Source organism: Oryctolagus cuniculus, chromosome 1 (genome assembly GCF_051225735.1).
Source record: "Oryctolagus cuniculus isolate XC-2025 breed Fujian yellow rabbit chromosome 1, ASM5122573v1, whole genome shotgun sequence".
Taxonomy (NCBI): Eukaryota; Metazoa; Chordata; class Mammalia; order Lagomorpha; family Leporidae; genus Oryctolagus; species Oryctolagus cuniculus.
In genome coordinates this window covers 99,446,994-99,459,337 of record NC_142867.1, presented here as the reverse complement: position 1 = coordinate 99,459,337, position 12,344 = coordinate 99,446,994, and the positions used below count along the sequence as shown (strand labels likewise).

General features: G+C 44.5%; 1 protein-coding gene across 2 annotated transcripts in view; it reads left to right on the top strand.

The window, feature by feature from the left end:
* Positions 1–9,091, top strand: part of ALKBH8 (alkB homolog 8, tRNA methyltransferase) — a 74,647-nt gene extending 65,556 nt beyond the window's left edge. For both annotated transcript variants that reach the window (XM_089333413.1, XM_089333418.1), the window contains one exon: positions 7,759–9,091. In XM_089333413.1, coding sequence (XP_089189539.1) covers positions 7,759–7,767 — 9 coding nt within the window. In that variant the 3' untranslated portion in view covers positions 7,768–9,091. The remainder of the gene's footprint in view (positions 1–7,758) is intronic.
* Positions 9,092–12,344: the final 3,253 nt, after the last annotated feature.

The following is a 12,344-nucleotide window of genomic DNA, read 5'->3' as shown; positions in this document are numbered from 1 at the left end:
GTTGCCCAGTAAAATTTTAATCAATCAAAGGGTGATTGTTTGGCCTAGTGGTGAAGATGCCATTTAAGATGCCTGTATCACATACTGGAGTACCTGGATTTGATGCTTGGCTCAAAAATTCTTACTCCAGCTTTATGATAATGTGGACTTTGGGAGGCATTGGTAATGGCTCAAGTAACTGGATTCTTACCAATCTTGTGGGAGACCTGGATTGAGTTCCTGCCAGCTTTGGCCTGGCCTAGCCCTAGCCCTTGTGAGCATGTGGGGAATGAACCAGTGGATGTCAGCCCTCTCAATTTGTCCATCTGTCTCCCTCTGTCTTGATTCTAGAAAAAAAAACTTTTAAAATCAGATAACACCTACACTTAGGCACTGCATTCAACAAATACTTATTGAACCTCTACTATTTACTAATTGCTACTTTTTTTTTTTTTTTTTTTGATAGGCAGAGTGGACAGTAAGACAGAGAGAAAGGTCTTCCTTTGCCGTTGGTTCACCCTCCAGTGGCTGCTGTGGCCAGCGCGCTGCAGCTGGCACACTGCACTGATCCGAAACCAGGAGCCAGGTGCTTCTCCTGGTCTCCCATGCGGGTGCAGGGCCCAAGGACTTGGACCATCCTCCTTTGCACTCCCGGGCCACAGCAGAGAGCTGGACTGGAAGAGGAGCAACCGGGACAGAATCTGGTGCTCCAACCAGGACTAGAACCTGGTGTGCCGGGACTAGAACCTGGTGTGCCAGCACTGCAGGCGGAGGATTAGCCTATTGAGCCACGGCGCCGGCCTAATTGCTACTATTTTAAGTACTGAGAATGGAGCAGAGAATAAGAAAGAACAGCTTTAACTTCATGGAGCTTACTTTCTAGAAGGGGAGATGTCGCTCCCCCTCTTCGTGGAGGAACGACACAGGACCCTGCGCTGTTCTTTCTGTCTGCTCGGCCCTCCCCGGGTTTGCTGCTGGTTCTTCCTGGGTTGGCTACTATCCCTTCCACCTCCGTGGAAGGGCAGTTCCCCCTGGCCACATTCCCCACTTCCGCAGGGGAGCGGCACACCGCCGGCCGGCTCTTCTCGGGGGCTGCACAGGTGTTCCTTCAGCTAGATGTTCCCCTTAGATGTTCCCCATAGATGTTCCTGGTGCATGCCGTCTCTCTCCTCCTTTATAGTCCTCCTCCGCCAATCCCAACTCGGCTGCCCACATGCCGAGTACGCTGCTCTCCAATCAGGAGCAAGTCCTACAGTTAATTGGTTGAACTGGAGGCAGCTGCGCGGAAGCTGTTTACTTCTCTCCCAACGCCATATTGTGGGAGAGCAGATGCATAGAATAAGTCTTAATTCCAGTAACTTAGTCCAGTCCGGATTGCTCCCCACAGATCCCCCTTTCTTTTTATTTTTGGCGTTGATACGCGCCTGTCTTCGGTGTCCCGCGGCACACACTCTGCTCTACTTGCTAGAGTTGCCACAGGCTCTTACAAGTCCTATCAATCAGGCAAACCGAATCCGGGTCCTCTCTTCGCCATGTTGTGAGGAGGTTTTTAGGCGCTGATGCGTGCCTGTGTTCGGTGCCCTGCAGCGCATGCTCTGGTCGAGCCTGCAGGGGCTTACAAGCCCTATCAGGCAAACCGAATCCAAGCCTTCTCATTGCCTTTTTGTGGGGAGGCCTTACTGATGTTAATTCGTGCCTGTCTTCGGTGACCTGCGGCGCATAAGCTGCTAGCCGCCCAGGTGCTCATCGCCTCACTAATCGGACAGACCGAATCCAAGCCTTCTAATTGTTGTATTGTAGGGAGGCCTTTCTATTTCTCTATTTCTCTATCTCCGGGCATTCCTATTTCTCCCATTTTACTTCTGTCTGCCAACATTCCCATTTCTCTCACTCCACTTCCAAACTTCTGTTTCTCTTATCCCCGCAGCTTCCCGCTGCCCGCCCCGAGGCTACTTCTCGGCGGCTTCCCGGCTGAGCCGCTTCAGCCCGCGCCTCTTTCATCTGCGCAGCTTCCCGGCTTTGCGCGGCTTGGCTTCGCGCACTCCGCGGTCTCCACGCCCTTCGCGTCTGCACCACGGCCTCGCGCCAGCCCCGTTCCCTATCTATTCACGCCCCGTGCTCTCTCTGCACGCGGCGGCTTCCGCGAGTAACACAGCGTAGCTTACGTGTCCGCCACTAGCATTCAATCTAAGTTCCCCGGGCTAGCCTGACGAATTCAACCCAGCATACGTCTCCGCCCCACGGTTTGGCTTCCCGTCCTATGCTCCCCGGGCTAATCAGACGGATCCCAATCTGGCTTACATTTCAGCTTCTGGTTTTAACTTTTCGCCCCCTATTCCCGGGCTAACTTGAGAATCCCAAAGTGGCTTTCGTATCAGCCTTGGCCTGCCCCCCGCGGCTTCAATTTCCCTAACATTTTTCTCTACCCGGTATGTTTCCCCAAGCTTTCTTCCAACAATATTCCTCCCTCATTTCTCCTGGCCTCTCCCCACAGTCCGCATCCGAGTCTGTTTGTTCTAGCTTTCACTTTCGCTTTCGACCTTAGAGATTTCTCCCAGCTTCCCCCTGTAGTCCGTATCTGAGTCTATGCCTAGGCTTTCAATAGCTTCTTCCGGCACCCTTTTCGTCCGGCTTTTCCCTAGGCTGTTTGCTAATCTCTCTCTCTCCGGTATTTTCCCAGTTCTTCCCGTTTCTTCCCTCCTAAGTTTCCTATCCGAGTCAGGTTTCCTACCCGAGTCACGGCACCATTATGTCGCTCCCCCTCTTCGTGGAGGAGCAACACAGGACCCTGCGCTGTTCTTTCTGTCTGCTCGGCCCTCCCCGGGTTTGCTGCTGGTTCTTCCTGGGTTGGCTACTATCCCTTCCACCTCCGTGGAAGGGCAGTTCCCCCTGGCCACATTCCCCACTTCCGCAGGGGAGCGGCACACCGCTGGCCGGCTCTTCTCGGGGGCTGCACAGGTGTTCCTTCAGCTAGATGTTCCCCTTAGATGTTCCCCATAGATGTTCCTGGTGCATGCCGTCTCTCTCCTCCTTTATAGTCCTCCTCTGCCAATCCCAACTCGGCTGCCCACACGCCGAGTACGCTGCTCTCCAATCAGGAGCAAGTCCTACAGTTAATTGGTTGAACTGGAGGCAGCTGCGCGGAAGCTGTTTACTTCTCTCCCAGCGCCATATTGTGGGAGAGCAGATGCATAGAATAAGTCTTAATTCCAGTAACTTAGTCCAGTCCGGATTGCTCCCCACAGGAGACAGAAGATATACAGGCTGGCACAGTGGCTCAATAGGCTAATCCTCTGCCTGCAGCACCAGCACCCCAGGTTCTAGTCCTGGTCAGGGTGCTGGATTCTGTCCCAGTTGCCCCTCTTCCAGTCTAGCTCTCTGCTGTGGCCCGGGAGTGCAGTGGAGGATGGCCCAAGTGCTTGGAGCCAGTCCAAGCATCTACAGTCAGCTAATCTTTGACAAAGGAGCTACAGTCAACCCCTGGAGAAAGGACAAACTATTCAACAAACAGTGCTGGGAAAATTGGGTCTCTGCATGTAGAAGTATGAAACAACACACATACCTTACACCTTACACAAAAATCAACTCAAAATGGATCAAGGATCTAAATCTGTGACCTGATAACATCAAATTACTAGAGGATAATATTGGGGAAACTCTGCAAGACATTGGTATAGGCAAAGATTTCTTGGAAAAGACTCCAGAAGCACAGGCAATCAAAGCCAAAATAGACAAATGATATTACATTAAGCTAAGAAGCTTCTGAACTACAAAGGAACCATTTAACAAAGTCAAGAGGCTGCCCACAGAATGGGAGAGAATATTTGCAAACTATGCAACTGATAAAGGATTAATATCTAGAATCTAAAAAGAGCTCAAGAAACTTAACAACAAAACAAACAATCCAGTTAAGAAATGGGCAAAAGACTTGAACAGGCATTTTTCAAAAGATGAAATTCAAATGTCCAACAGACATATGAAAAAATGCTCAGAATCATTAGCCATCAGAGAAATGCAAATCAAAACCATACTGAGGTTTCACCTCACTCCAGTTAGAATGGCTCTCATACATAAATCAGAAAACTGAATACTGATGAGGATGTGGGGAAAATGTTCCTTAATCCTTGGTTGGTGGGAATGCAGATTGGTACAGCCATAGTGGAAGACAGCCATGGAGATTCCTCAGAAAGCTGAACACAGATCTACTATATGATTCAGCTATCCCACTCCTGGGAAAATGAAATAAGGGAAATGAAATAAGCATATAAAAGAGTTATCTGTAACCCACCATGTTTATTACAGCTCAATTTGCAGTAGCTAAAATATGGAATCAACCTAAATGTCCTTTAGCTGATGACTGGATAAAGAAAATGTGGTATATATAGACTATGGAAGATGACACAGCCATATAATAGAATGAAATCCTGTCTTTAGCAAACTGGGAGCCATTATACTTAGTGAAATAAGCAAGTCTCAAAAATATAAATATCATATATTTTCCCTGATCTGTGATAACTAGTAGAGTACTATATATATATATAATTATTTGCATTAAAATCTACATAAAATTATTCTTGTGCATAAACTGTTGCAAGGAGATGGATTAAAGTATAAGTGAACTTAATTATTATCTTGTAACCACACAGGAAACATTTAGATATTACATTGTTCTATTTAGGTTGCATTGGTTCTATTTCATTGAAAGAAATTATGAATAACTAATTGCAAAAATAACTGTATGTGAGTGAAATGGTCATTTTTCCATTCAATTATAGTTCACAGCCATTGTCTATGTTCCCACTAAATTAGGGTCTTTTTGCTTTTTACTTGTTAAACTTCTTATTTGGTGAAGTATTAAGCCTTTTTACTGTAATGTAGATTTAAACTATGTTAAAAAAAGAAAGGTAGAAGCAAGGAGGATGGGAAGAAAGGAGGAAGGGAAGGAGGAAGGGAATATCATTATTTGTTCTTTGACTTGTATCTACAAATCACATAGAATCTGTTAAAATTACTTAAAAGATGGGGCCAGTGCTGTGACACAGTGGGTTAACACCCTGGCCTGAAGCACTGGCATCCCATATGGGCTCTGGTTCGAGACCCAGCTGCTCCACTTCCTATCCAGCTCTCTGCTATGGCCCGGGATAGCAGTAGAAGATGGCCCAAGTCCTTGGGTCCCTGCACCCGTGTGGGAGACCTGGAAGAAGCAGCTGGCTCCTGCCTTCAGATCGGCACAGCTCCGGCCATTGTGGCCATTTGGGGAGTGAACCATCGGATGGTAGACCTCTCTCTCTCTCTGCCTCTCTTTCTTTGTGTAACTCTGACTTTCAAATAAATAAATAAATCTTTAAAAAAATTAATTAAAAGATAGAAAAAGTTGGAAATATAGTAGAATTCTTAAAAATACATGAAATTAAACACATAAACTACAGAACATGACTTGTGATTTTGTTGATGTTGTTATGGTGGCTTGGAAATGGAAAAGTCATGGGAAAGATTATGTTGTTTCTACTCTGGGAGAGCTTTCCTCTTATTCTCAGGAAAAGGTCCAGCAGGGAGAATAAATGTGCAACATTAATATTGAAAGCTGCCAAGCTACTCTTGGGTGGCAGGGTAGAAAAAGTAAGGGTTTAGTAACCAAGCATCTCTGCTTATAATTCCATCTGGGATTGTAAACTATATGCTTAACAAAACTTTCTGGTTGTCTATTTTCTTATGTAAAAATAATAATGCTGATAAACTACACCACAAGATATGTACATTTTTGTATTTACCTGGTGCATTGTGAGGAGCAAAGCACTTGTGCTTTCCCTTCTAATTCCTGTGTTTATGTATACAACCCTGTTTCACTATGAATTCTTAATAATTTTAATAAATATTCTTTTGATAAAAAATAAAATTAAATAAATGGCTGAAAGGGAAGTGAGCTGATGTGAGAAAAAAACATGCAGATTGTTTCTAACTGCTGACATTGTAAGTAATAATGACTACATAAATGTTCAATGTACAGTCACTTACTACCTTAAGTTTGTCTTGCCATATACTCCTCTATCACAGTAAAAGAATTTTTAAAAAGTATATCTGTCTGGAAAATTATGTTTCATATCATCAATGTTAGTGATCTTTAATCTTCAAGCATCAAACTTTTAGAAACTTGTGGTGATCAAAAATGTCTTAGATGAGGTGATGATTGTTTTTGTTATGAAATTTTAGTGCAAGATTCACATGTACTGTTGCCCCAGGTAAGTTATAGCATTCATGATATGGGAAGCAAGAATATAGGGCTAAATTAGTTTTAAGTTGATACAAATTCTGGAACTTTCTATCAAAATTTGAAATTCAGGTGATGCTAATAAATTTTCAAATCTAGATGAAACAGTGGTTCTCCAGGAAATTGTGAAATATCAAACTTTACTCAAAAAGAAAGAGAAAATAGGAATTGAAAAAAATCATAGGAATTCAGAACTTGACTCTAGAATTAGATTTCCTGAAAGTTGAGTTTTAGATCTGCCGTATTTTAGGTGTGGAATTATGAAAAATTCTCTAACTTTTCTATGCCTCAATTTTTTTAGTCACAAAATTAGAAGAGATGCTATGAAAATTCACTGAAATAATACTTGTATAGATCTCAGAATAGTATAAGATTATAGTATTCACTGGGGGGATTAGTCATTATTATTTTAAGATTTATCTTATTTATTTGAAAGACAAAGTTACAGAGAGAGGTAGAGACAGAGAGAGAGGTCTTCCACCTGCTGGTTCACTCCCCAAATGGCCACAACGGCTGGAACTGTGCAGATCTGAAGCCAGGAGCCAGGAGCTTTTTCCAGGTCTCCCAAGGACTTGGGCCATCTTCCACTGCCTTCCCAGGCCATAGCAGAGAGCTGGATCGGAAGTGGAGCAGCCAGGACTCGAACTGGTGCCCTTGTGAGATGCCAGTGCTTCAGGCCAGGGCTTTAACCTGCTGCACCACAACGCCGGCCCCCCTAAAAGCGTTTTATGTATTGAGTTATGTCTAATACATCAATTGTGTCATTAAAATCAATATTCTGGTGCTGGCATTGTGGTACAGTGAGTTAAGCCACTGCTTTTGACATCAGTTTCAGATGTCAGAGTGCTGGTTCAAGTTCCTGCTGCTCCACTTCTGATTCAGCCTGGGAATGCTGCATAAGCTGTCCCAAGTACTTGGGCCTGTGACACCCATGCGGCAGATTAGGAAGGAATTTTTAGCTCCTGCCTTTTGCCTGCCTTGGTCCTGGCTGTGGTGGTCATTTGGGGAGTGAGCCAGTAGATGGAAGATCTCTCTCTTCCTGTCTCTCGTCACTCTCCTTTCAAATTAATAAATAAATGTTTTAAAAGTATATTTTCTTTTTTTAAAAAAATTATTTATTTATTTGAAAGGCAGAGTGAGAGTGAGAGAGGTCTTCCATCCACTGGTTCACTCCTCAAATGACCGCAATGACTGCAGCTGAACCAATCTGAAGTCAGGAGCCAGGAGCTCCTTTTGGTTTTCTCATGTGGGTGCAGGGGCCCAAGCACTTGGGCCATCTTCTGCTGCTTTTCCTGGCCATAAGCAGAGAGCTGGATAAGAAGTGGAACAGCCGGACTTGAACCACTGCCCATTAGGATGCTGGTATTGCAGGTGGTAGCTTTACCTGCTACACCACAGTGCCGACCCTTAAAAATGTATTTTTATGGATTTTTTTGCTTGTTCTTACCAACTGAGACAGATATGTTAGAATCTCCTGCTATGATTATAGATTCCCTTGTTTTTCCTTGTAGGTCTGCTGATCCTAATACTTCAAATCGGGAAAGAATCCAAATGTCTATCAACAGTAGAGTGAATAAATTACAGTCAGTTCGTATAGTGTGTTACTGTACAAGCAAAGTGGAAAATTATGCTTAAGCTACAACATGAATGAATCACAAAATCATAATGCTGAGCAAAAGAAGATATACTAAAAGTAATCTTCATGATTTTTGCAGAGTTCATAGGTTCCCAAGACTGTCCTTGCTTCTGACACCAATTACCAAGTTCAGGGGCCCCGAAGAGCACTCACATTTCTGGTGCTAACTGCAAGTTCAGGGGTTCCCATGACCACCTTCATGTTTGCTAATTTGGTAGAAGGACTGACAGGACTCACTGAAACTTTTATACTCATAGTTACTGTTCATTACAGCAAAAGGTGCAAATTAAAATCAGTCAGAAGAGTAGGTGCATGGAACCAAGTCCAGCAGAGTGCCACACAAGGAGCTTTCAGTTCCTGCCTAGTTGTAGAGCTGACGTCTCCCAGCTATGTTGTCCCCTAATACACATAAGTGTTGCCAGCCAGAGAGGATCACTCCAGCTTTGGCATTTGGAGGTTTAAAACTCAGTCATGATTGGCCGTGCATGTGGCTAACTTTCAACCTCCAGTCCCTGAAGAGTTTGAGCTGATACTGGACTCACACAAGACCCCCAGGTAACAAAGACATGCTTATTAGGCAGCAGATCTCACGGACTAAAGGTCAACTCCCAGTAGCACAGGACGAAGTCAGATGTCTCTTTAGAGACACAAATTTTACTTTTTTACACAATGCCCTTTAGGTGAAAGGTCAAAAACAGGCACCAGCAAACTGTTTTTACAGGGTTAAACAGTAGTAAAATTCTACTTGGAGAGAATGGGTGGATATTCTGGAGTACTCACAGTAATCTCTTCCTTTCCCTAGGTGATATTTACATGAATGGGCTTTGTGATAATTTGCTGAGGTGTATGTTGATGATTTGTATACCCTTTTGTATGTGTATTATAAACTTCAATACTTAAAGCAGTTTGTAACAGGAAGTTCTAAAATAACACAGAGGTATGTGTTTTAAATATTTTTATATCCGCTTTTGTGAGGTATAATTTACGTGTAATAACATTCACCAATTTTTAGTGTACGGTTTGATGAGTTTTGACAAATGCAGAGTTGTGTAATAATCACTACAGTCAAGACTTAAGAACATTTTCATTATCCCCCAAATTCCCTCCTATCTCTTTCAATCAATTCCCTCCACTTATGGCAAAGATTGATCTGATTTCTGTTGCTAAACCTTTTGCCTTTTCTAGAATTTCATATAAATGGATTCATGCACTTAGTAGACTTTTTTTTTATTAGCTCCTCTTTTTTTTTTAACTTAGTAGACTTTTTGTCTGACTTTTTTTTTTTGCTATAGACAATGCTTTTGTGATCTTCCATGTTCTTGCATTATTAATAGTTGTTCATTTTTTATTGCTGAATAGCATGTTATTGTATGGGTATATCACAATTTATCTCCTTAACAGTTTGGATTGTTTCCATTGTAAAACTACTTTAAAAAAATAGACATTTTGGCCGGCGCCGCGGCTCACTAGGCTAATCCTCCGCCTTGCGGCACCGGCACACCAGGTTCTAGTCCCAGTCAGGGCACCGGATTCTGTCCCGTTGCCCCTCTTCCAGGCCAGCTCTCTGCTGTGGCCAGGGAGTGCAGTGGAGGATGGCCCAAGTGCTTGGGCCCTGCACCCCATGGGAGACCAGGATAAGCACCTGGCTCCTGCCTTCAGATCAGCGTGGTGTGCTGGCTGCAGCGCGGCGGCCGCGGTGGCCATTGGAGGGTGAACCAACGGCAAAGGAAGACCTTTCTCTCTGTCTCTCTCTCTGTCTCTCTCTCTCTCACTGTCCACTCTGCCTGTCAAAAAAAAAAAAATAGACATTTTAGTGCCAGTCTAGTAGTACCTTTTTATTTTTTAATTTGCTTTTCCCTATAGACCAATGATTTGTAACATTTTTACATATGCATATTTGCAGTCTTTGGTGAAGTGTTCAGTCAAATTTATCATTTTTTTAAAAATTGAATTGTCTTTTTTTTGGACAGGCAGAGTTAGTGAGAGAGAGAGAGACAGAGAGAAAGGTCTTCCTTCCATTGGTTCACCCCCCAAATGGCTGCTACGGCCTGCGCACTGTGCCGATCCGAAGCCAGGAGCCAGGTGCTTCCTCCTGGTCTCCCATGCGGGTGCAGGGCCCAAGCACTTGGGCCATCCTCCTCTGCCTTCCCGGGCCACAGCAGAGAGCTAGACTGGAAGAGGAGCAACTGGGACAGAATCCAGCATCCCATCTGGAACTAGAACCCAGGTTGTCAGCGCTGCAGGCGGAGGATTAGCCTAGTGAGCTGTGGCGCCGGCCGAGTTGTCTTCTTGATCCAAGTACTTTATCATACAGGAGAAGGACAAGGATGGAAGTAGGTGGGGCAATTAGTAGGCTTTTGTCATGATCCAGATGTGATGCGATGATTGGCTTACAGCAATGTGGTGGTGGAGGTGGTGCTGAAAGATAGTAGACTTTTCCAGTTAGAGGAAGAGGCCAGTGCCAAGGCCTCAGGTGAAAGGCCAAAGATGAAGAGGTACAAGGAAGTCAGTGTGGCTGGAGCAAGTGAGAGTAGGTGGAGATGAGGTTAGAGTCATTTGAGAGGTGAGGTAGATCACATAAGATATGCTGAAGTGTGGAGCTCTTCATTCTGAGATTGTGAGCTGTTTGAAGTGTTTTGAGTAGGTAAGTTACTCGCTGAGTTCCATTTTTAAAGAGACATTCCGCTGCTGTGTGGAGAATAGAAATAGTAGGCTTTTGGTATGCAATTTGAAAACAGAACGATCAGGATTGTGTTGGATGTGGGGATGTGAGAGAGTAGGAGTTGGTAATGTCCCATAGTCTTGAGTGTGCAACTTCTCTGCAGTTCTTAGAGTCTGTTCTATGAGGCTGCCACAGATTTTTTTAAAATGAATTTATTTATTCATTCATTTGAGAGACACACACATGGATAGGCAGAGAGGTACTCCCATAGCAAATGCTTGCAGTGGTGGGAAAACCAAAGCTGAATTCTGGGAGCTGTGAACTCATTTCAGGTCTCCCAAATGGATGACAGGAACCCAATCATTTGAAGCATCACCCTCCCTTCACCCGGTCCCAGCCCCAGGGTCTGCATTGGCACAGAGTTGGAATCAAGTGCCAGAGGCAGGCATCAGACCTAGGCATTCTGACACAAGAGTCTTAACCATCAGGCCAAATGCCTGCCCTTGGGCCTACCATTTTTTAGTTCACATGCAGTTTTGGTTTGTCCTTTTCCTCCCTTTCCTTTCAGACATGAGTCTGCCAAGGAGCAGACCTGAGCAAATCTTCCTGGTAATACATCTGCAAACAAGCCCAGCAGTTGCTTTGAGCTCAGGTTTCCATGCACTGCTAAGCACCTAGATGTTCAGTCACTGTGTGAAAATAAAAATAAACAGGATGCAATGCAAGGATTGTGATCATAAATTCCTTTAGGGACTGTTAGACCAAGACAGGCAAGCACATTCAGGGGTTCCAGATGATTGTAAACGATGGAAAAGAAGGTGAGGGATGGCACTTAACTTTTAGTAATCACCAAAAAGAAAATGCTTCCCCAAAGAGCCAGGCATGGGTGAATGTAACCTTCAAATGCGCTTTGTAGAAGCATGGGACAATAAATAATGATGTAAAGAGGGAGTTGAGAGATTTATTTTCCCTTAGCTTTTGATGTGGCTCTCTTTAAAGGTTCCCAAAACCCTAAAAAGCAAATGTGAAAGAAAAAAAAATGCAAGATTTTCTACCAGAGTGCAAAATCTCCTTTTTCTTCACTCTTGGAAAAGCAATTGGACTTTGTTATTGATTATTAAGAAATGACACACAAACTTCTAATGAACTGTTTTGGAAAGATTTTTTTTTTATTTGTTTGAAAAGCAGAGTGATGGAGGGAGGGAGAGAGAGAAAGAGATTTCTATCCAGTGGATGACCACAATGGCAGGGGCTGGGCCAGGCCAAAGCCAGGAGCCTGGAACTATATTTCCATCTCCTACATGGGTGGCAGGGGCCCAAGTAATGGGGCTGTCTTCTACTGCTTTTGCAGGCACATTAGCAGGAAGCTAGAAATAGAGCATCTAGGACTTGAGCTGGCACTGTGATATGGGATGCTTGTGTGCCATGTAGTGGCTTAACCCATTGTGCCACAATACCAGCCATTAATGCAATTTTAAGAATGTCTACTCTGGGGGCCGGTGCTATGCGCAGCGGGTTAAAGCCGTGGAGTGCAGTACCAGCATCCCATATGGGCACCGGTTCGCATCCCGGCTGCTCCACTTCTGATCCAACCCTCTGCTCTGGCCTGGGAAAGCAGTAGAAGATGGCCCAAGTCCTTGGGCCCCTGCACCCACGTGGGAGACCTGGAAGAAGCTCCCGGCTCCTGGCTTTGGATCCGGCCATTGTGGTCATTTGGGGAGTGAACCAGCGGATGGAAGACCTCTCTCTCTCTCTCTCTCTCTCTCTCTCTCTCTGCCTGTCCTTCTCTCCGTAACTCT